Source organism: Anabrus simplex, chromosome 4, assembly GCF_040414725.1.
Source record: "Anabrus simplex isolate iqAnaSimp1 chromosome 4, ASM4041472v1, whole genome shotgun sequence".
Lineage (NCBI taxonomy): Eukaryota > Metazoa > Arthropoda > Insecta > Orthoptera > Tettigoniidae > Anabrus > Anabrus simplex.
The window spans coordinates 75,137,722-75,163,981 of record NC_090268.1 but is presented as its reverse complement, the minus strand read 5'-3'; the positions used below and the strand labels follow the sequence as shown (position 1 = coordinate 75,163,981).

The 26,260-nt window shown below is 38.2% G+C and overlaps 1 protein-coding gene across 1 annotated transcript in view; it reads right to left on the bottom strand.

The window, feature by feature from the left end:
* Nucleotides 1-26,260, bottom strand: part of Not11 (CCR4-NOT transcription complex subunit 11) — a 42,460-nt gene that overhangs the window by 9,885 nt on the left and 6,315 nt on the right. Inside the window, exons 4-8 of the mRNA XM_067145115.2 lie at nt 21,075-21,197; nt 15,530-15,705; nt 11,102-11,231; nt 8,251-8,460; nt 2,609-2,748 (exon numbers count right to left, since the gene is read on the bottom strand). Coding sequence (XP_067001216.1) covers nt 2,609-2,748; nt 8,251-8,460; nt 11,102-11,231; nt 15,530-15,705; nt 21,075-21,197 — 779 coding nt within the window. The remainder of the gene's footprint in view (nt 1-2,608; nt 2,749-8,250; nt 8,461-11,101; nt 11,232-15,529; nt 15,706-21,074; nt 21,198-26,260) is intronic.

Sequence of the window (26,260 nt, the reverse complement as noted above, 5' to 3'; positions counted from 1 at the left end):
TATCAGAGAGGACATCAGACGAATCAGGGAAGAGTGTGTTAGAAGAAATAAATAGAAACTAATAAAATAAAATGCAACGAAAGACACCAGGATAGAATAGAACAAAGCTGAAGAATGGAAAGAAAGTAAGTGAGACAGTGAGAGAGAGAGAGAGAGAGTTTTTTTTTTTGCTAGGGGCTTTACGTCGCACCGACACAGATAGGTCTTATGGCGACGATGGGATAGGAAAGGCCTAGGAGTTGGAAGGAAGCGGCCGTGGCCTTAATTAAGGTACAGCCCCAGCATTTGCCTGGTGTGAAAATGGGAAACCACGGAAAACCATTTTCAGGGCTGCCGATAGTGGGATTCGAACCTACTATCTCCCGGATGCAAGCTCACAGCCGCGCGCCTCTACACGCACGGCCAACTCGCCCGGTGAGAGAGAGAGAGTGAGTGGGGGGGGGGGGGGGGGAGGGTGTACAGACATTATGAAAGTATGACATTAACACATAACACATAGCTTGGAATGAACCAACTGGTGATGATGAACATACAAATTTGGAAAATACCAAAACTAAATAACATATCCCTACCTTCCCTTCTTAAATGCAAACCCTCATTATTGTAGAAGACTTCCTCGTGAACAGTCGAGATTTTCTTCTGAAGACGTGGAGCAAAGTTCTCTGTGAAATGTAACAAGTTTCACCTTGTTTTCTTGACATGGCATAAGCCCAACAGTCCATATCATGTCTACAAGTAAGGGACATGAAAGCATCAATGTTAACAGTGACATTAATGTTTCAATTACTCACAGATTTGGAAATGTCACTATCAGGATTTACATAACTAACCAACCAATGTACCATAGTTCAACGCACAATCGTTGCACTTATACAAAAATTTACGAAAAAATTGTAGGGTGCAACCATTATGCAAAGAATTTTTAATACCAAGATATGTATTACTCAAAAAAATAATTTATAACTAAATTGCATTTGATAGAAGTGTAAGGTGCAAGTAATACTCACGTATACACATCAAAATCATTAAAATAGTCCAAATCAAATTAATAAAAAATAAATAATACTGGTATACGTATGATGGATGGCAATCAGAAAATGATTCCAGTTTATGGGACTCTTTCCAGGATTACATGATTCAAGAACTGGAAAAATTCCAAAGAAAAGCAGCACGATTTGTAGTTTGACAATATAGTCGCGAGGCAATGTACAATTTATTCACCAGTGTTATTATGAGTTCTCATTTGAAATACGCAACGCTGTAAGTTATCGCTTGTTGATAACGTCACGAAGAATTACCAGCACCGTACACACTTGTCTACTAGTAGAGCTTTCAAAGCCTTGCAACCAGGGATCCATTGGTATCAGAACGCGCAGGCAAACGGCGATAAAATGAGTCAATGAGAATCTAATTCATGATAAAAAAAGTTAATATATTTGTTCTTGTCACTGGTAACATCAAAATGAATGTTTCCTTTTCTCATTAACACAGTCATGTATTCAGCCACATTCTTGTGGTCTGCTATAATACATAATCGAACATTCCGGTATTGGGAAATTTATGAGTAGGTACACCCCTGCTTGCAACTCTTGCAGTTAACCACAAGTTGGCCTCTCCATGTCCTGAGGGTATGATGTAGGTTTTCCCTGTTTTGTGTTTATTAGGTACTCTCATGGAAGCATCGACTGATCTGGAATGTAAAGATGCATTTGTTTGTTTGTTACGGACATGATCACTGTACTCTACACGCATGTGTGTGTGTGTGTGTGTGTGTGTGTGTGTGTGTGTGTGTGTGTGTGTGTGTGTGAGAGAATTTAAGTTTAATTTTTTTTTTTGCATGTTTGTAGAAATATTTTGTTTTTAATGCAATAATAATGAACAGTTACTGGCAGTAATTTACATAGCAACCCATTTATTTGTGATCATGGGTAATTACAGAAACTATTCTGTGGTCTTTAAGCTAAGCATAATTGTCTTTGCTGAACAGTACAGAAACAGAGCTGAGGAAAGAAAATTTTCTGTGATTGAAAATGTGGTGCGTAACTGACAGAAATTAAAAGACAAGCCAAAAATACAAACTATTCTATACGCACATTCGTCAGCTGGAGCGGCAGCTTCATATGACAACGTCATGTGATCACAGCTAATTAACATGGCGGGACCCTGGTTCTCTGAAGTAGTCTCCGCATTGTCGACGGCAATGTATTTAGCGAAAGTTATACTGACATCTCGCAAACGTGACTGTGTTGCTAAACTCCCCATACGCTACACATATTTAAGTTGTGCTTTCATATGCAATTTACACTGCAGTTCCATTTACCTTTAAAGCAGCTTGAGGAACAAAATTTGAACATGTGACGATTATGTGGTGAAATACAGTATTTCTTTTATAACTTTTTTAATGCATGAAAATCTCAATTTTAGTTAATATTTTTCTCATTTAGCTCGTTAGTGAAATTAATTTTCACTCCTCATGCATGTTATTTAAATCTTAGAACCATAAGTCATCACTGGAATGAAACTTCTGAGAATTCACAGGTTTCTAATTCAATGAACACAAGCAAAGGCATAAATTAACATGTCACAAACATTTACACCATTTACATACCTATTGACAACTTCCATGGAATGTAATGACATTTCCATATTGACCAGAACACTGAAGTATTCTGTGATCTGACTTGACTGCATCAATTTCAGAAGAACTTCTATGGCAATAAGGGGATTACTTTCCACCAAATCTGGAAGCTGAGAAATAATTTGCATACAATGACTGAAATAATACTGTAATTGGCTAGAACAATCTTTTAAAATTAACACTGATTATCTACTTTCTTCTACATTTTACAGCAGCTATTACGCTAAGGAGGCGGACTTTAATGAAATAATACGAGATTTGAAGCAAATAAACAGAAATCCAAAATTAAAATATTAAGATGATGAAACTAAAATATTCTCTTTTTGTTAATACTGTTTGGATGTTTGCCTCATACATCATTCTTATTTCAGATCAGCCACACAAAAGTTGAAAATAAGTTCAATAATATTTTTGTCTGCCAGTCTGTCATGACTACATGAATAGCTGATCATATATATTTTTTTATTTTGGTTGAAGGAAAGAGGGATTTGATTAGTGTAGGGTGGAAAGGTCTGAAAATCACTTCTCAAATTACTCCACTAATATGACTGCAACATTGACCTTCTTGGCTTGGACGGATTTATACCATACAGGGCTGGCATATTATCCAGCCAAGTAGCGAAGTGCCAAGGCTATAGTTCTTACTGTTTCAGGATGAGCACCACAATCTGATCCTGCCACCTTTAGGAGTAAAGCATTGCAAGAGAAGACTTTTGCCTAGGTGCTGGTACAGTAGTACCTGTATGTTAGCAGGAAATCTGGAGTGACACCCAGATACTTAACCTCTTAGCTGGACATGATGTACATATTCGTACGCTGAATGTTACAGGGTAATGGGCATGACGAATATATACGTACCCGTCTTTTACCGCGAATATCTCCTGCGTATGATGAGCTACTTTGCCGCGTCGTGTATTGTCGGCTTAATTGATGTTTTTCCCACACGATGTCAACAAATACCACATGTGACGCTTCTTGAACCTTATTTGTTTTTATTTTACAACTGTATGGTGATACTTGTCCGCAGTAGGCCAAATATGGCAGCATCTTGTTCAAAGCCTAAGTTCGAAACGCTCGAAGAAGGCGAGATTATTCAACACTTATGTGACGATTTATCTTCTCAGAAGTCCAAAGATGAGTGGTTTGATACAGATGAAGGTGAGTCTGATAGTGAAAGTGGTTCAGAGAATGAGAATGAAGAACAAGATGAACAACATGACGAATAGGATGAAGGCGAAGTGCTAGACGTGTTTCAAGCTTTCCCGCCGCGTAGTGTTTCATGTCAGAAATTTGTATTTTCTGGTTTAGTGGTGTAAATGTGGACTTCGACGATGGATCCAATGTGTTGGAATATTTTGAACAGTTCAGATGATATGTTTCAACTCATTGCCGAACAGACCAATGTGTATGCTAAACAGTTTTTAGAAGCCCATCCGAAATTGAAACCACGGTCACGAGCGAGAGATTGGTTGGATACAAATCCAACTGATATAAAATCTCAAATTGGACTTCTAATGCTGCAGGGGATAGTTTATAAGCCAGAAAACAGTATGTATTTCTCAAAACGGGAAAGTATCGAAACCCCTTACTTTTCGAAAATAATCTTTGACACAAATTATTGCAGTTCTAGTGAGGTAAATGACGTAACTGACCCCGTGAAGTTAATGTAAAATCTTTCACAATGTCACTAGCATGATGTGTAATTCGTAAATATACCTTTCTTTTACTTGTTTTAATTTTAGGTGCTAACATATGAACATATGAACAAAAGACTCAAATTCCAACCAGGTAAATTACCTTGCAGTTAATATGAAAATGGTTACAAATTTCTCTAACATTAAAATTAATTAATTAAAACTCCTTTATTTTACGTTTTGTATCACAGATGAATGATATTAGTGATATTACTAACTTTTCTGCCTATGCTGCCGTGTAACAACAATCTGCTGAAAAAATACACAGGACAGGTTACACCAAGCACATCAATAATATCCAGTTAAGAGGTTTATTTATTTATTTATTTATTTATTTATTTATTTATTTATTTATTCACGAAGCACAAGATACAGCTACACTGAGTAAATTTCACTTGCACTGTCAACAGACTATTTGACAAACGTAAACTTTCATAACAAAATATAACAAACATAACAAAATATAACAAGATCAGGTACACATCCTACTAATAACTGTCCAAATCGAAAACCATGAGAATGTCCATGTTCATAGCCAAGTCGTCGTGGGTCAAGATGGCGGTATAATCCCTTCACATCAACTTATCTTTAAGATACTATTTACACACCTCTCGAATACACTTTTATTTGATGCTATATCAAGCTCTTGTCTCCTATTAATATTGTTAAAGAGTGTTGGGAGGCGGATTAGGAAAGATCGTTGAAATATTGAGTGCTGAGTGCGGGGAATGTGGAGAAGGTCTTTGGTTCTGGTGGAGCGGGAAGGAACGCGGAGAGAGAATGAGACAAGGTTGAGGTGTAACACTATGTTCCAGCATTTTTCCCATCCACTTCACATGCAATGTTTGTTTCTTTTCATCAAGAAGCACATATCTGGGTTTCTGATGGGTTTGATCTGAGATTGTCATCCTTAAGAAGTAATAGCTGGAGGGAACATCCAAAGCATATGAGAAATTAATATCTACTGTTTAGAAGTTTTTCTCTCTAGGTTGCAAGAACAAGAAGTTGTCAGAATACAGGAAACTTGTAGTATGAGGTGGAAGTGGCATCAGTGTAAATAATAAAAATAAGGGGAGCCTGAATGTTGGCCAAGGAAACTGCGGATGATAATGATGATGTACTGCAGTGACCCTGAAAGTCAATGTTGAATTGTTGATTTTGTAGAAGAGTGGCAAGAATTCAAGGAAGCTTGTAATCCTTTGTAAGCACATCAAATTTATGGAACATAAAATAATAAAATAAGCTTTAGATAGGTCAACAAATACAACTCCTGTGATCTTAAGACATTGAATATCATCTTCTATATACTGTGTTCATTCATTCATTCATTCATTCATTCATTCATTCATTCACTCATTCATTCATTCAGGTATAGCATTTGTGCAGTACAGTTCTTGCCTGGCCTAAATCCAGCCTGTTGTGGGACTAAAACAGGGTCAACATAAGGTGTCAAGACGATTGAGAAGCATCCTTTCAAAGATCTTTCAAAGACACAGAAGCAAGATTTAAAGTTCTTCGGATCAGTGGATTCTTTACCAGGTTTGGAAATGGCAACTATTTAAGTCTTCCACCAGATTTTTGGGCTCTAACAGCTTTCCACACAGCTACTGAAAAGTTGAGTATCCTTTCTTCTGTTAGATTTCCAAAGTGCTTGATCTGTTCTACAGGCCTGGAAATTTATAATTCTTACACACCTTTATACTTTCAAGCTCCTCCAAAACAAATGGCTGGAAATTTCACATGCTTCTTGTTCAATGTCTCTTATGAGTTTGACTGATCTGGCTCGATGATTTACTTTACTGTTCACCAAAATATGATGTGCAATCTCATTAGGTGACACACTGGCATGGGCTGATGTCTTGGTGGGGTCACTGTTCAAGCGTATTAGCAGTCTCCATGCTTTTACACTAATTTCTGACATGTCCATTTCTTTCATCAGTTTAATCCAGCATTCTCTTCTAATTTTTCCTATTGAGTGGGTCATATTTTGACCAGCCTCTATTCTTCTAAAATGATCCTCCTCAAAGAGCAAAATGTAACTCTCCAACTGATCTACCACAAAAGAATCTAAGCCTTGTATATAGTGGATTCTACAGCTGTGCGAGATTGTTTTACGAGAACATTCCTTGATGGCATCAGAATAGGCTTCTGAACTGGATCAGTATGTGATACTATCTTGTCTGAGCTCTTGGTGAAGTTAACCCAGTCAGCCTTCTCCTTTGGAATGGTATTACAGTATTTAGGATGGGCCGCTAAGAACACTTGGTATTTAATTGGCCTGTGTTGACTTTTAGAGATAGGTTGAGAAACTGATTTTGCACACTGCCATTGTTAAAGGATGGTGGAAGTTTGCACTTTTGTTATGCAAATGTAATATGATTAGGAAAATTGGTGAAGAAAAGTTTCAGTGTGTTACTTCATCGAGAAAAGTGTTTAGAGGGTCTGCAACTGGAAATTTTAAGACCTTGTACACTTGAATGCATCTGTGAGACACGAGATAAAGTATTCACGATATGCCATGAAGTTATTAGAATTAAGTCACTTGAGATGGAAGGAGAGCTAAAAATTCTAATAACAGAGTTTAAGGCAAACTTCTAGTTTAACATGAATGCTGATATCATGATTGGAACTACAGAACCTCCAGTTTCACATGAAATGTGAACCATAGGGATGCGACATTTCATTTAATAAACCCACAGGCATTAGCGAGGATTTGAACCATGGCCACCTTGATGTGACGCTGGCGACGTCAGTCGGCTAACATGCCCTTACGATCAGTTTGGGCAAATGTTGCGTTCAAGTCTGTTGTTATGACTTCGTGCTTCAATTGCACATTATCTAGCTGTAGATTACATTGAGAAATAGATAACCTGTCAGCACCTAAATTAAAAATTTGAGAAAACCCCACAGTTATCTGTTTGGTCAGATTACAAGTACCGGGCGAGCTGGCCGTGCGTGTAGAGGCGCGCGGCTGTGAGCTTGCATCCGGGAGATAGTAGGTTCGAATCCCACTATCGGCAGCCCTGAAGATGGTTTTCCGTGGTTTCCCATTTTCACGCCAGGCAAATGCTGGGGCTGTACCTTAATTAAGGCCACGGCCGCTTCCTTCCAACTCCTAGGCCTTTCCTATCCCATCGTCGCCATAAGACCTATCTGTGTCGGTGCGACGTAAAGCCCCTAGAAAAAAAAAAAAAAATTACAAGTGCTGACCGATTCTAATTTTTTGAGACACCATCAAATGTTACTGTACAAGATAAATATATTAAATCAATTTTAAATCTACTGGAGCCTGTGAAATGTTGTATGTAACTGCTGGTGATAGAAAACTAAGTCTATAAGAGATTATTTTGATGAGAAAATTGCTCCCAACAGACCAGTTTCCAGAAGGAGTAAACTTAATAGCACAGTAGATATGATGAATATCTGAACAACTGATGACAGACTGGCTTGAGATTTTTGGAATAGGTAAACATACCTTTTCTACAAAAGTGTTGTTTATATACATAAACTTTGCTAATGAGACCTAGTGTTTACAGTACACTATATCTTTTGGTATGGGCTAGTGTTACTTCCATTTAACCAGTCTCAATCCTGTATCAAGGTAACTGAGGTATGAGCAATGCTAGAAGCCATTCCTGATGCAGCCAGACCCTGAAATAAATGGAGTGAGAGTGTTGCTGATATGGTCCATTGGTATGTAAACTTTGATGGGCTTGGCTCACTAACATGTAACAGCAACGTCTGTCTTGGTGAGAAAAGCAACGGGGAAACCACCTAACTCCTTATCTCCCTCTTCAGTGATGCCTAGGTCACCTAAAACAGCTGATGGTGGAGCTGTTGACGATCCAACCAGCCTTCAGGCTGAGTACTCATCATACAATACAGGAATACAGAGCTGAATACAGGACAGTAGTTTACCTTGCTTGGAGTTAGTCCAATATGATATACCAGTTTCGGATCATTGTCTAGTACTGCTCGAAGATGTTGCTGCTGTTGAACTGTCAAAGCTCCTTTAAAGGCTCGAGCCATCAAGCGCTTTGCTTCTACACCTTCACAATTTGAAACACACATCGTCACATCATAAGCTACTTTGTGTTCTATTGGGCTAGATATGTTCAACCATACCAACTAGAAGAGAAAGAAAATTTACTGTTAAATATATATACAAAAAATATGGCAAATTGGTACTGTAACATTATCAAATCTATTATTTCAAGCTATATTAACCTTAAAGTATTGACATATCACTGCTAATGAACAAAATATTTCCTTTCCCTCAGGTCCAGTTTGACCAAAATTAACATTTTTCATGAATTGCATTCAAGTTTGCAGAAACTATAAACAATAAGAACATATAATGTATAATTCTGAAGACCACCCACATGTCTTTTTTCAAAAATATCATTTCTAAACATTGGGTGCTTTCATTTTGCAGCAAGATACTTCACCTGTCTTAGGGAATGTTATATTTTTTTGTGTATTTTAGTTTTAAGGGTTGGCACTGGATTCAACCACATCTTCCGACAGCGTTTGTTTGAAAATAACAAGTGGACCATATTGTTCTCCCTGACGTATTTCATGTGATAATGGAGATTTGATCTATAAATGTGTGTAAAACTTTCCTAAAAGTTGGCTGTAGTTTATAAGCTCAGTAAAATTATTTCTAAGTATGGAACAACCCTGAAATCAAACATTGGCACAGTAGTGGTCGCCGTGACTTAGCAACCGAGCTTCTCAGCGCATGCTCCCCCAATACCAAACACACTTTCACTTTTCTTTTACCATAAGTGCTTGGCGGCAGTCAGTCTACATTCTCACGTTCTTAAGAGTGACATGAATTCAACAAAGCGCTTGCGGTCATTTACTTTAAGTGGAAAACTGAAAGTTATAAAGGAAGCTGAAATTATCAGAAATCATGCCGCCGGTAAGAAATACGATATAGATTAATCTTGTATTCAAGATTGGAGAAAGAAGAAAGATTTTCTTTTAAACAGTAGTGGTGATCTTAGAGCTTTCTGCAGGCAGAGTGCACAGTTTCCTGAAATTGAAAGGATTCTGTACAAATACATAACAGAAAGGCTGGAATTGGGATAGGGCACGTGTACCGAAATGTGCCAATTAAAACCATTGGAAATCGCAAAAAAGAACTTTCTACACCAGAGTTTAAAGCAAGCCAAGGGTGGATCAGAAATTTCTATAAGAGGAATGGACTGAGCATTAGAAGGCGCACCACAATTTCAAAGCGTGTTCCTACTGCCTATGAAGAAAAACTGTTTTCCTTTCAGTGCCACATAATTCGGTTGCAAAAGAAAAATTTGTATCTGCTTTTCCAAATTGGAAATGCAGATCAGGTGCCTGTCTATTTTGAAATGCCATTTGACAGTACTGTGAGTGTTAGGGGGTCAAAAAGTGTTACCATTAGAATGGGTGGTAATGAAAAACAGAGGTGTATGGTAATGTTATGTATACTTGCTGATGGAACTAAATTTCCACCATACGTTGTCTTGAAGAGAAAGACGCTTCCAAAAGAAGATCTATCTGCTGGTGTTATCGTCAGAACTCAGGACTCCAGTTGGATGGACAGGCTACTAGTGGAAGACTGGCTGAAATGTGTTTGGCAATGTCGTCCTGGTGCACTGCTTGGACGGAAAAGCTTACTTGTTATCGACAGCTACTGCAGTCACACAAAAGAAGCTGTGAAGAAGCAAACCAAGGACACAAAAACCGACCTAGCAATCAATCCGGACGTCTGTTCAGCCTTGAAACAGCTGTATACCAAGTGGGTGGTGGCTGGCAATAGTCGCATTAAGCGCCTGGAAGTTCAACTGCTTTGTTCATGGGTAAAGACAGTATGGGATCATATATCTGGTGTCCTCGTCTGGGAAAGTTTCCAGAAGTGCAGTATTTCTGATGCTATGGATGGCAGCGAAGATGACGTTGTGTGGGAAAGTGATGGTCAAAGTGATAGTGAAAACTCCAAAGTTGGTACTTCTGATGATGAATGAAGTGTTAGCTATCATTCTGTGATTGATAACTTTTTCTGTATGTGTTTATTGGGTATTATTTCAAGGACTCTTAAAAACTGCCTGAAACTATTTTAAATTCGTGAAACATATGAAGAGAAATGATATTCTTGTTCTGTAGCAAATACTGTAAATAAATTTGAGTGAAGCGTTTTTGTTAAATTTTGTCCTTTAACATACAGAGGATGGTTGCCTGGTTGTACTTCCTCTTAAAACAGTAATCACCACCACCAATCTTTAAAATTCACGATGCGGGTCTTATTCAGGGGCGGGTGGTACTTGAGATTATACGGTATGTGAGTTCAGGGACAGAGGATGGGAGTAGAGTAACAACAGTATTGAGCATGGGATGGAATTTTCAACCTTTGTCACATTTTAAGTCTTAATTTGTATTTCATGTGAGGTCTTTTGCTTACTAGAGCTCTACAGCCAAGCCTGAATACATTGAGACTTCTTTCAATTGGAATTCAGAGGTCAGTTTTTTGCAGTCAATAATTTATTGTTGGTCTTTAGAATGTTTGCAACTACACCAACAACTTCTTACACAAATGATAAACAAAGTTAGCCAGAACCAATATTATTATTAACTGTTTTACATTTTTCTTACCATTAGTTTAAATAAATAGTTTCATACCATAATAAATTAGTAGTGAAAAAATATATTTTAATTCAATGATGACAAGATCTTAATTTGTTAAATTTTACACTATTACATTACATACAAATAGAAATCATCAAGGCATCACCTCATCTTCACAGCTATGTAACGGTGGAGCAAGTCTCAAGAATTCTGGCTTGAGACACTGATTTACAACAGCATCCTGTCCAACCAACAATGCTTCAGCAGTCTTTACTACATTCTGCTCAGGGAATAAACTGCAACAAATGTAAGAATGTCCATATTTTAGAGTGCTTGTAAGGATTAAAGGGGGAAGTGAGACTAAATACCAACGCCATTAAGATGCAATGGGAAAGAAAGCATAGTAATAAAAAAAATAAAAACTTGGAACAACAACAACAACATGTTCAACATTTCTTCAATTACTAGGTGCTAAATTGTTGAAAACTGGTGCCACAATAGCTCCTTAATGGGCCAGAGGAAGACAGCATGGGACTGTCATATTTAAACACCCTAAATTCCAAAGATCTTTGCCAAGTTCAAAACACCTATCTTGGAAACAAAAGTACATTCAATAACCAACTGTGCCACTGAGGTTAGCAATTGGAAGATTATTGATTTTATGTTCCACTAACTACTTTTAAATTTTCAGAAAAACTGAGGTCCCAGAATTCTGTTCCGCAGGAGTTCTTTAATACACCAGTAAATATATCGACACAAGACTAGTGTGCTTGGGTACCTTCCAAAACTACCAGACTGAGTCGGGATCGAACCTCCCAATTTAGGCTCAGAAGGCTAAGGCTACTATTGCCTGAGCCACCCAGCCCGGCTTGGGAGAATAAAGCCACTACAGTAGAACCTTGATAATTTGAAATCGGTTAATTCAAAATCTCGCCTAATTCGAAGCAGCTCTTGTTCCCAGTAACATGAGGCACGGTTTTGCATGTTATTTAAATAGTTTAATTCGAAATACGGGTAATTCATAATTCGAAGAACAATGTCGGTCCCGTTACCGAAATTCAAACTTTTAATTCGAAACTGCCTGTATATTTTAAAAAAAGTATTTTACAGAGTAATTTAAATTCATAATTTCTCTGCGTTTTCTGGAACATGCAGGGGTAACTTTGCACACTTTCACCTACTTCGGAGTGTCTACAGTGTGCTTCATATCTGCTATGTTTGAGCGGAATCATTAATTATTTTGTATTCGGTGTTTTAAGGAACGCCACAATATCACGTAGCAGACAGTGTGTGGAGAGTAGAATCCACGAACACTGGCGATGCTGACAGTTGGCGAAAAAGCGTGGCTTATAGCCTATAACCAATTCGTTCGCACCAAACAATACTGTCAATGCCGATGTTTGTTTGTTTCATTTTTTTAAATGCTGAGACCAAATGGACCTATGATTTTAAAGGAGAGAATTGCCAGCCGGGAAATGTACTGTGTTGCTATGCAGTGCACACGGAAGCGAGAGACTTCCTTCCCCCGTCATAGGAAAGTCCGAACAGCCACAATGTTATATGGGCGTCGGGCACTTACCATGCCAGTACAAGGCACCTAAAAATGCAAACAGTAAAGTAATCCAGACATGATATTGTATAGGCTTTTGGGCTTGTGCTGTGTCAAGAAAATAAGGTGAAATTCTTAACGTTTCACAGAAAACTGTCCTCTGCATCCTCATGGACAGTCGAGAATTCTTCTGAGGACGCAGAGCACAGTTTTCTGCGAAACGTTAAGAATTTCACCTTATTTTCTTGACACAGCACAAGCCCAAAAGCCTATACCATATCATGTCTATAAGTACGGGCCGTGAAAGCATTAATGGCAACGGTAAAGTAATCCACCGAGCTTGATAACTGCAGTCGCTTAAGTGCGGCCAGTATCCAGTAATCGGGAGATAGTGGGTTCAAACCCCACTGTCAGCAGCCCTGAAGATGGTTTTCCGTGGTTTCCCATTACCACACCAGGCAAATGCTGGGATTGTACCTTAATTAAGGCCACGGCTGCTTCCTTCCCATTCCTACGCCTTTCCTATCCCATCGTCGCCATAAGACCTATCTGTGTCGGTGCGACGTAAAGCAACTAGCAAAAAAAAAAAAAAAGTTCACACACATAAAGCAGTTCAAAGAATAAAGCAAAACCAAGATAAACCACTCGACTCAATTATCTGAATTACCAACATGTAACCTTAATGTTGTTTTCCTTATAACTAATACAAGATATATACATGACATCTTATGTTTATTTTTATGTGAAAATTATAATATTCCAACACTCCCCACCTTTTCACAAAAAATCAGTAAAAAAATAACTACACTTCTATCAATTATTCCTCTTATTCCAATCCTATAAGCCTATAGAAACTCTTAAGCTTGTTGCTCGATAAATTCTTTGTGAACAAGTCTGCAGCATTTCTCACTGATGGTACATATACAAACTCAATGAGCACCTTTTCTACTAGTTCTCTACATACATGGTACAGGAGCCAGGAGCCAGGATCGAACCTGCCAAGTTGGGGTCATAAGGCCAGCGCCTCAATCGCCTGAGCAAGTCAGCCTGGCAGATAACATTTCATACCAGTACTCTACTCTACATTCTCCAGCAGTCAAACAAAGTTTTCTGAACTGCAATAGTCTTACTCTTAACTGCCTGACTTTCCAATAAAACTTTAGCCTCGGAAATTACACCAAACATATCCCAATCATTCCATCGTGGGGCGAATTCCTGTAACACCTTTAAATTTTTGATGGCATCATAATAAGTCTTGAATCTGTACTCAATCACTTTTCCTTCTAACACAACGTTGTCATCTTTCTTTTCCTTCTCTTCTTCTTTTTTCACAGTTTTCCCAAAGATTTTCTACTATGGTATCAATATCCATTTTGTCGGATTCAATTATTAACGTAGTTCTCAGCCATACAGTCTTCAAAAGCAGCTTCAATCATCCAGTTTTTTAAGTTCCAATTGTCATCTTCTCTTTCTACATTGGCAGCAGTTTCTGACATACGGAATCCTGCTTTCTTGAAAGATTATGTCACAGTTTCTGGAAGCAACTTCCCCATAGCTTAATTTATCCAAGTAGTAACTGTCCGTACATCACACACCATCCAGAATGTATAGGATGGTTGAAATATTACTAAACAATCCCCTACGAGGACTGGAAATTTTGGCTTCCATTTCATTGTTCGTCAGTTTCCGCTTAATCCAGGGTGGTTTGCATTATATTTTATGTACAAATCAAAGAACTGGAATCATTTTTCATTGAAGGCACGTTTTCACTTAACAGAGGGTCCGTTTAAGACAGGCTTTACTGCAGTTAAATATATGTTAGGAGAAGCTGCTGAGAGGAAGGTATTAAAAGTGTCTATGAGAAATGACATAATTGTTTGCTGTATGGGAGGTATGTCCTCAAATATTCAGAAATTAGTAAAACAGACATGATGATAATTAACAAACTATGTACCTCCTTTCTTTAACACACCTCTGAGCGAGTAAATTTAAGAGAATTAAACCATTGTGCCCCAAGGGACTGTAAGAGAATGGTATGGTGAAACAAGTAATAATAATAATAACTTAAATGTTTCCACCTTTTCAATACAATATATTCACAAGATTACAAAATTATACGGTACTAGTTTCGACCCATCTAGGGGTCATCATCAGCCGTATTGGAGCAAAGATCATTTGTGGCGAAATCCTAAGACAGTACCGTATAATTTTGTAATCTTGTGAATATATTGTATTGAAAAGGTGGAAACATTTAAGTTATTATTATTATTACTTATATATTGTTCAATACGGACCAAAAACATGAAATTCATAACCATCAATGGTGAAACAACCCTTCCCCTCCCAAACTCCATGGCACTACAGCCCTTGAAGGCCATTGGCCTACCAAGCAACCGCTGCTCAGCCCGAAGGCCTGCAGATTACGAGGTGTCATGTGGTCAGCATGACAAATCCTCTCGGCCATTATTCTTGGCTTTCTAGACCGGGGTCGCTATCTCACCGTCAGATAGGTCCTCAATCCTTATCACGTAGGCTGAGTGGACCTCGAACCAGCCCTCAGGTCCAGGTAAAAATCCCTGACCTGGCCGGGAATCGAACTCGGGGCCTCCAGGTAAGAGGCAGGCACGCTACCCCTACACCAGAGTGCTGGCTTATGGTGAAACAACCTTAAGCAAATTGCCATGATCTTGTAGCTATCCTCTCATCATCTTGGCAGTGGTCAGAAAGTTCATAAGAACCTTGAATTAAAAATAGAAATTCAGACAGCAATGTACTGTTGGGTAAATTGTTTACCTGTAAAATTGTGATAAAAGCTACAGTTGACAGATGGTACTACAGTGAATTTAGAGTTGTACATTCCACACACAAAATCTCTGTAACCCTGATAAACTTGAAGACCATATTTATGCTGTTATGAATCCCTAGTTTAGTGAGTCAAGTTATATTTTTGGAATCAAATTAGTCATGAAAATGGACCGATGATCTACAAAAAACATAACAAGTAGTACTAGAGATACAACAAAAATATTAAATCTGTGTTGTTACCTGACAGAGCTGAGTCTTGAATCAGTATCCGGCAGGATGACAGGAATTGCAGAACGGCTGGTATGAGGCAGTTCTGACTGTCTTTCAGCAAGAGCCAACTGAATTCCAGTTAAATCCACATTATGAAAGGCTCCCAAATCACTTCCAAGAATTTGCACAGCAGTCTTTTTCATAAGCTGAAAAATGATCAAAATTTAGAAATAACTTTAGAGGATAATTTCTTTTCAAGTGGTCATGATTCTACGATGACAAAAGATGAAAATGTAACCATCCTTTGAAATTCAAATCTGAATCCCTCACTTTCTGGATGTGTGTGTTTACTGCCAATGCATGAGACACATTCAGTTCTATTGGTATTAAAATTACTATCTTTTGGAGGGATCTGCTGTATTACTATGAAACTATCTGATGATTCTTTCATTGTACTGCAGCTATACAAGGCCTGTTCAAGAATTAATTGAACTTTGAAAATAACTCTCCTGGGGGGAGGGGGCTTTTCTGCAGCCTCGTTAGATTTTCTCCTTCAAAATACTCCCGTCCTCTATTAATACAATGCTCCCAATATCCTTTCTATTGATAGAAGCAGTCCTGGAAGGCAATTTGGGGGATGCGCACAGTTCAACCTGTGATTTTTGTTTGATCTCTTCAATTGACTTACAGTAAATCATCATTCTTTGAAGGTAAAGTTTGGGGAAAGAAAAATGTCTGCCAGGGCTATCTCAGGCAAGTAGGGTAGATGAGGAAGCACAGTTGTCTTCATGCTCATCAAAAGTTCATGATTCAACAGCGATACCAAGGGGTTGTTTCTCCACAAGTTTAGTCTTTTTCTGCTGACATTCTCTCTCAAACATCCCAAGACTGAGATAATACCAGTTCACCGGTTGAACCACAGATAGAAATTCATGGTTGCAACACCTTTCATGTCAGAAAGGACAGTCAACCACACTTTCATGTCTGACCTGACCTGCTGCGCTTTCTTTGGTCTCAGCAAAAATTTTCTATGCCACAGTGTGTCTCTGTAAACATTTTTCCCAGTTTGAAGGAGAAGAGATTGTTGATTGTAATATTCAGACATCCTGACAACTGCAATACATATCCAAAATACTTCCAAACTAACAGCTGCTGAGCGATAACTACTGTAATTGTTCCAGAAATGTATGGCAAATGGCAAGTTACTTAGGCAGGATACCACTATACAACGTTATTTACTGGAAATTGCAAGACTTCACATTTGCATGGTATTTTTAAAGTTGCTTATTTAAAAAAAAAAAAAAAACACATACAAGTATAGAGACTAGAAACCTTTCTACAGTTATATTTTAATGTCCAAGACCTGTATACATTTCAATGCCTCTGTATTTCCCTCCGGAAGTCAGACAAGTCATCTGAATAAGCTCTTCTATCACTCTCTCCCACTATGTTTGATACTTTGAGGAGAGGTACCAGTCATACTTGGGGGAACAGAGCTGCAGCACAAACATCATGTCCACAACTGATCGCATTAAAGATAACCCAAGATTTCCTTGCTCAATTATACCCAGAGTTTAAATGAAGCAAAGCCCAGAGATGATGTTCTGTTCTGGAGGTCCACCCTTCTTTCCATTAGGCACTGGGGTTGAAATAATAATTGAAATAATTTCAGCTTCTGTGTATGGGTGATTGACAGATGATGATATTTAAGTCTGTTTCTCAGGAGATCATGAATGCTGGAATACATGGACAAGTCAGGACTGTTTTTTATCTTTTGAGTATTCTCTCAACAGTGCTTGTCCTCTGAAGTGAGGGAGGCATGATTTTGGTCAAGACAGGAATCCAGTGGGTAGGTGTTCATTTCACTACACCTGAAATGATCCTCACTGCATTGTTGAGCTGCATGTCCACTAGTTTCACGTGGCAGCAGTTGAGCCAAACTGGTGCACAATATTCAGCTGCAGAGCAAAATTGAACCAAGGGCAGAACATCTCAATATAGCTGCAGGAGCACCCCAAGACATGAAACATCATCTCTGTAGAATGTTATTGTGACTTGTGATCTTAGCAGCAGAATTAGCTAGGTGTTGCCTGAAGTAGAGTGTCCGATCTAATGTTATTCCCAGGTACTTAGGGTAGATATTGTACTTGAGAACCTTGATGTTAAAAGATATTAGGAAAGTTTGGTCTGAAGTCTTGTTATTTAAATGAAAGTATGAAAGCAGAAAACCTTGGTTATAATGGTGCTAGGTTGGAGCTTCCATTTCTCAAAGTAAGCACTTAGGCTGGGAAGGTCATAAGTTTCCTTCAGGCTGCAACGACTTGTAACTAAAGTTGTGTCATTACATTTGGTATACCTAGAATGCTCTCTGTCCACCAATGTCAGAAACTATCACTCTTGTGCATTGGCAGTCTTAGTGGAACATGTTAATGTACCCATCCAGATAGCACAGGATTCAGGTTAAAATCCCAACAGCAGTCACACCATCTCAGAATAATGAAAAATTACATTTGGCAAATGAACACAGGAAGAGAAATAGATAGAGAATTTATCTGCAAAATCAAACTAATGATCTTAGTGCTACCCTGTTCTGAGCATTTCCTGAGCAATGTCACTAAAATTACCCTTCTGAAGTGATATGTTTGCTCTTCTTTTGTTATAAGAGTAACTTATAGAAATTGTACAGTCCCTCAAAAAAATAATCAACCCATGGTATTGTGTAAGTTCCTTGAGCATACATTTTTCTCCGAAACAAATTAATCCATATGTTTCTTGTGAGTATCCATAGAGTTTGTATCTACATGGAAGGTAAATTATATTTTCATAATAATTAAAATTTCGTCTGGCAGAATATTAAATGCGAGAAACATACAATACCATGCACTCATTCTTTTTTTTCTTCTTTTGAGCGACTACACATTTCAATGAAAATGATATTTTCCAAGAATATTAAACTACACATACACATTTATTCATGCAATATGGACTAAATTATTTGATAAGTTCAAAGGGGGAAGATTCTTCTATTTTTGGAACACACCTGTCTTTAAAATAAGACATGATTTCTTAATAATTCAATTTCAATATCACTACTCCAAAGTACAGAAACCTAAACGCAGTTCTTGTATATTGAAACTACCTATATGAAGCTGCAGCAGTGCCGAGTTACATCACATGTACTGTCCGCACACTTTATCTTGATGCATTTGTGTACGGGGTGAGGAGTAAGGAGGGAGCTGTCCCGGTATCGATAGTGCTGCCTGGTGCTGCCAACTGAATGAAAATGAAATCTGAATTGAATCGAGAAGATGATCGATCGATATGAAATTTCTAAACCGTTATCATCTTAAGCCAACAACTATGTCACATACACATTATATAACATTATAAAACATATCTCTCGATGCGAATCTTGTTCCTAGCATGAATTCTATACTTTGACTTTGATGTGTAAACAACAACAGTACCAGTACGTAAAGTTTACGCCAGATGTCGCACAACGATGCTTAAGCGATTCATAGTTTGTGTTTCAGAGGTTGCCAGTATGAATCTCGAAGATCGCCGAGGTCGACCGATTCAGCACTAGGTTGTAAATGCACCAAGATAAAGTGTGCGGATAGTATGTGATATCACATGTATTCATCTTTCTGTTGTTGTTTCTTCCATTTTCCTGTGTTTATCTGGCTTTCTTCTCATCCTAGACTTCCTGCATCAAGACCACACACCTGACAAGATGGCCTCTCAACCAGTGTCAATGTCTGTCCTCCTGATATGGGAAGCAGAAATGAACTTTTCAGAAGCAGAGAAGAAAAAGATGTAGAAGAACTGGGATTGACAAGGACAGATCCCATCTATGTGAAGACAGCACTGTATGAAGATGTATATATTGTCCTTGTCTTTTAATGTTTTGTCTCCTCTTTTATTGCTTCCTCTTCTGATGCAACCCATCATTGTGTTTATCCTGTTCATGTTCCCACCTTTCTACATACGATATCGCCTACAAGTGAGGGTTGAACGATCCCATACCAGTCTGTCTCAGACATTAATTACTAGTGCTTTGCTTATATTATTTATTATAGTTAGTTACTGTCATTGTGTATGTAGATGAAAGAGAAAACAAATCATTGTAGAGCCCAAGATATCAGTAATAATCTGAAAATGTGAGGTCAAGTGGCAAGGGAACCCTTCTAGACTAATAAAGAATCTCATAAAGGAAGGGAAATGGATAAATCAGGTGACCTCATTGTAGTTCTTAGGGAAGCACTGGACAGATGGAAGGAATAGTTTGAAAATCTCCACAGCATGAGCAGAAATATTTCAGTTGAAAGTCCCGAACAATGGAGTTCATGGGGAAGAAAACAATGACAGTAGTGAAGTTACAGTACGATTAATGAAGCGGAAATGATAGCAAATAAACCAGTCATAAAGCAGCAGAAGTAGATGAAATTAGACATGTGATGGTAAAATAAAGTAGGAATGGAGGTATGAAAAGGCTTCATAGAGTAATAGGATTGGCATGGAATATAAAGTATCTCCTGATAGGATGAAAGCAGTTAATTCCACCAATCTACAAGCAAGGGATCAGGAAGAATTGCAACAACTAAGAAGGTATTTCACTGATCAGTATACCATGAATTTTGGAAAGGATGGTGCAATCAATGGTGGAGAGTAAGTTGAATGAAAACCAGTGTGGTTTCAGAGATTCAGACCACAGAGGGGTTGTCAGAACCATATTTTCAGTATGCGTCCAGTAACTATAAAATGCTATGAGAGGAATAGACAGTAGTGTACCATTGAATTGTTAATCTTAATATTTTTGTGTACCATGAGCATCACACCTGTCAGTGCTCTAGTATTTCTTTCAACCCCACTGCAAAACTGTAGATAATTTACTGTCTCTTTTGATCCCTGAAGCTTTATTTTTGTTTCTGAAAATGCTACAATAAAAATATCTTTTATTTTTTGTTGTTGAGAGAATGCCATCCAGTTGATCATCTTTGTGTGAGACACCCTGAACACTCTACACAGTACATTTAATAATGTTCATATTGTTGTTCTTCTTCCTCCTATCTTTGTCCTTTTCTTTGCCAAGTTCATCATCTTTATCTGTCCAGCAATTCTTTCTTTTGCAAGACTCCGCTGGGTTGCTAGCCTGAAGGAAGTAAGACCACTGATCAGGCTGCCATCCCTCTGCCCATGGACTGGCTGCAGTACAGCATTTCCTCTGTACTTTATGTAACAGTTATTTGGCCATGACTTGCCAGTGCCTCGTCTGTGGAAACGGGTTATTTCACTATATGAACAATATTAATTAAAAAGTAACCTTTGATAATAAGCTAAGTAAAAATTGAGAGGAGTCATTTAAATAAGCAAAGATATAAAAGAAACACACCTTAGTTGTTTTGTGTTGTCCTATTTACAATGTGTGTTTCTTTTATGTTCTTGTCTTGTGAAGTCCTTCTTCACCTCTATTATTTTCTTTTTCCAGCCTGACTATGTTAGATGTTTCAGCCTTCGTTTAACAATAAAATAGTGTTCATTAGAATTTATTACATAGCAAAACTATGGATCTTACATCTTTGGATGGGTTAGTGATGAGATGTGCCAAAAAATTCCTTTCAACAGGAGACAGCCACGGTAACTGACCCGCGTATTCCAATTTACGATTTGATCCTTTTGCATTCTCTTCAGGTGGGTGCTGAAAAAAAAATTAAAAAACATTACAGGTCACAAACAATATTGCTTACAATTCTCTCTAGTTCCAAATTCTGAAACCACCAAAAGAAATTTGTTGAAGACATAAATCAAAATGTGTGTTTTTATGTGAAATCCTATACAAGTGAATTTGTACTGTGTTTTCCCACTATATGGAGCTAATAACCTAAATGTTAACATTTCTTAAACTAATCATCACATGAAAGGCATACCAACAACAATGAAAATGGCAAAATTAAAATTATTTCACAACTTTTTTAAAATTTCAACTTGTTGATAGTATGAAGTAACTGACATACAATAAAATTTGCAGAAAGATTTAATTCCCCCTTCAGAATCTAACGAGGAAACTTTTTTTCCAATGAGACGATCTTGTAAAGCCTTGGTGGTTATATCACGTACGTTCAATACTCTTCAGGTATTTGAGTAAGGTTATGTATTCACGGATGAAGTGTCACTGTCTATCTTTTAGGTCATCAGCCCAGAGGCTGGTTGGATCCTCAAATAGCACCACCAAAGGATCTGCAGTTATAGGGAAACCACAAAAACCGAAGGTGTCGTCAAAATGAGACATACTAGGCAATATGAGCAGTGAGGTAGTTTGCCATTGCTTTCCTTACAACAGTGTCACTTTAAATGAAAAAATGAAAGAAAAAAAGGAACAGTATAAAAATACAATGGAGTCATTACATGTCAATCAGGAAAATTAATTACATAATTATGAAATTAATGGGCAAAATGGTGATCAGAAGAGTCACAAATTGAGCAACAATGCATTGACAAAATTTATGCAAATATAACTAAAGAAAAATTACAAAAATATTACAAAGGCAAAATTGGAAATGAATAATAGAGTTTTGGAAGGACGGTTATGTGCTGATGCCTATTTCACTTCACTCTGAGTCCGGCTCCATGGCTAAATGGTTAGCTCGCTGGCCTTTGGCCACAGGGGTCTCGGGTTCGATTCCCGCCAGGGTCGGGAATTTTAACCTTAATTGGTTCATTTCGCTGACAAGGGGGCTGGGTGTATGTGCCGTTTCCATCATCATTTCATCCTCATCACGACGCGCAGATAGCCTACGGGAGTCAAATCAAAAGACCTGCATCTGGCGAGCCGAACTTGTCCTCGGACACTCCCGGCACTAAAAGCCATATGCCATTTCATTTTCTACTTCACTCTGAAAATATTAACAGAAAAACAAAGAGAATTTAACATAGAAACCCACATAGCATTTATTGATTTCAAGAAAGCCTCTAACCAAGTTAACAGAAATATAATGTTTAAAATTTTAGCCAAGGATAATGCCCCTCAATACATCACAGAAAATACATTATACAACATATACAATTCCAACCTTACATCAATATAATGAGGCATGCAACAGACAAAAATGGAAACCAATTAACTGAGGTGTATGGAAGAGTTGTGGACTATCACCTCAATTATTTATCATATGTAATATATGAATGCCCTACTAGAACAATGGAGACAGATGAGACATTATTTCACACAAATTAACACAAAACTCAAACAGTTAAATGCTATATTGTATGCTAATGACTTAGCATTGTTAGTAACTTTGGAAAATGATCTGCAGAGATCTCTGTTTAATCTTCAGTACGTCTCTTTAAAATTCAGTATGAGTATACCAACAGAAAAATCTAAAATAATGGCCTTCATAATGGATAGGACAAATTGGGGGAGGCTCGTACACAAATGCACCCGGCTTGCTGAAGCAAAGAAATGATGATGATGATGATGATGATGATGATGATGAATGGCCTTCAAAAAAAAAGATTCCCATACAAAGTAAAATATGTTCAAAAAATAAAACTGAGTTTGAATTTAATTACCTGGGGTACCTGGCGAGACCTAGTGTTTACAGTGCACTGTATCTTCTGGTATGGGCTAGAGCAAGTTCATTACTTTCACTGATCTGTCTGTCTCAGTCTCATCCTTAGCTTTGACAATATGAAAGTGACAGGTATGAGCGATGCCAGTACAGTAATGCCATTCCTTATGCAGCCAGTCCCTGCTATGAATGGTGTGAAAATGTTGCTCATAGGGTCAGTGGGCTTGGCAGACTGATATGTAATAGCAACTTCTGGCCCAGGGAGGAAAGCAACAGGAAACTACCACACTCCTCATTTCCCTAGTACGCTTCTTCAGCAATGGCTAGGCCATCTATGACAGCTAATGGTGGAGCTATCTTATCAAAGAAATCTAGATACATCTATCAAAATAGTGAAGTATACAAGAACAACAGGAATACTGAAATGTACAGTAAAACTGTCTCTGCTGCAAAAACACACCCATTTGAAACTATACATGGTGAATCACTTAAAACTTGCACCTAAATATTTCTGAAATGTAAGGTGCTATTGATGTGCTGTTTTCACAATAATGAAGTGTAACCAAGGTCTCATAATTGTAGCCCATACACAGATTTTTAATAAATTATTAGAATGTGTATTTATTTTAGAAAGGTAAGCAGATATCTGCCCCAAGAGTCAGCACTAACTTAAGAAAAAAAAAGTAAATAAACAATATTTTTTGATTCTGAAGAAAAAAGAGAAATGGCCTTCAAAGGCTGTGTTCAAAATAATGACTACCAGCTTCAACATAAGCTTCCAGTCTGCATGTAAAGACTGATGTACATGTTCTAGCATTTCATCAGAAATTTCAGCGGAGGAAGCAGTAATACGTCATTTCTGGTGTAGTTTGTATGTCCTTGTAAACAGTATCTTTTAGCTTTCTCCAGAGGAAAAAATCTGAACAGGTCAAATCTGGTGAATGGGCCAGCCAAAGTAGAGGTCCTCTTCATCCAATCCAATGATTTGGAAACACTAAGTGAAGACAAGCTGTACCGTAGTATGTCGGGCACTACGCGCTGGACAGCCAGGATGCTGATATCACATGTTCCTCCTAGTCTGCAGTGGAACGTATTCTAACGTCTGTGGAAGTTGGTCTGTTAGAAGGTTGAGATACTTTTGAGAATCTAGTGTTCCTTCTATGAAAAAAGGATCCACGAGCTGATGGTTCACTATTCCATACCTCATATTTAAACTCCATGGACACTGACATTCCACATGACGAAGCCAATGGAGACAGTTTAAGGACCAACAGTGCATGTTTTGCAGGTTTACTTGAACACAATTTTTAAATGTTGCTTTATCACTAAACAAGATATTTGATAAATCTGGAGTATCTTGTCTTTATGCCCATGTATAAAATTTAACATGATTCTCAAAATCATTTCCATGCAGCTCTGTTGGAGAGAGAGAGATGATGCAGATGGTGGAGAATGCGTAGGCCTGGTACACTTGCCTGACTCCTGACATTTCCTTGTGCGACTGCACGGGACCTAACGTACCGATCTACAACAACAGGAGCAGCTAGAACATTATCATAAATTTCCCCCCCCCCTTCTCCAGTCACTTGTTTGTTTATGTAAAATGTTACACTTCCAGTTTCATGCAAAAGGTTGAAGAGGTTCATACATAACTGTCGAGATGGGTGACGTCTATTAGCGCGTACAGAGCACAAGAATGAACAGCAGTCTTCCTACATTCTCCATACACCATTAACATGTCAGATTTTTTTTAGCACTGGTACATATCATCTTCTATCATGTCCTCCTTGAACTATCATAAATTAATTGACAAGGAAGTCTCAATGCAATCAGTGTACTGTAAAGGAAGCAAACATACGAACATCATAGCCTCGTAACTAAGCAATTGAATGAACGAATAGAATATTCTTCTCTCCCACCCACAGATGACCACCAACTGGGGAGACAGTATTCATTTATTGTAATTATAATACAGTACGAGGGCTACTTTTTTTCCAACCTCCGATCAGTTGCGAAATTAAAACCACAGTGAGAATCTGATGAAGCATTGAGCAGATGTATTGCGCAGTATCTATAGTATGCCTATCAACCGTGTCACGTCGCACTTGGCAGTTCTGAGCACACAGTAAGCACATGCCTAGGATAATAGAGTCTCCCCCTAAATATGAAGTGCGTGCTGTCATTCGATTTCTTCATGCTGAGGGGTGCATTGCAATTTTCTCAAATTGCCTGATCCACTCACTGAACAAGATTATCGGTTGACACTCACTTTCTTCCCTGACTGCCTGCATCATGAACATCTGTACTTCTTGATTCAAAGTTCTTGATTCAAAGTTCCTGCACCATTGCCACACTTCGCTGTCACTCATAAAAGTTTCACCGTACACATTACTCATTTGTCGATGAATTTCGCCTGTATTTCACCCCTCAGCATTAAGAAATTGAATGACAGCACGCACTTCACATTTGGCGGGAGAGACTATTGTCCTAGGCATGTCTGCATGCTCACTGTGTGCTCAGAACTGACAAGCGAGTCGCGATGCGGTCGACAGACATACTAGAGATACTGCGGAATACATCTGCACAACACTTCATTGGATTCTCACTGTGGTTTTAATTTCGCGACTGATCGGAGGTTGAAAAAAAAAGAAAAAGGCCTTCGTACACGCAGTTAGTTCGTTTTGATAATATACAATATTTAAAGTGAAGCCTCCGTGGCTCAGGCTGCAGTGCACCGGCCTCTCACCGTTGGTTGCGTGGTTCAAATCCTGGTCACTCCATGTGAGATTTGTGCTGGACAAAGCGGAGGCAGGACAGGTTTTTCTCCGGGGTACTCTGGTTTTCCCTGTTATAATTCATTCCAGCAACACTCTCCAATATAATTTCATTTCATCTATCATTCATTAATCATTACTTCAGAGGAGTACGACAGGCTTTGGCAGCCGACACAATTCCTATCCTCGCCGCTAGATGGGGCTTAATTCATTCCATTCCTGACCCGGTCGAATGACTGGAAACAGGCTGTGGGTTTTCATTTTTCACAATATTTAAAAAAATTACAACCTTATTACATCCTTAGCCTTCTGAGGCATTTCCTAGACCTTAACCGTGTTATAGAGTCAAGGATATCTCATCTTATATATTCCTACTACATATGAACAGACAAAAACAATTAAAAGAATCTTCCTCCCCC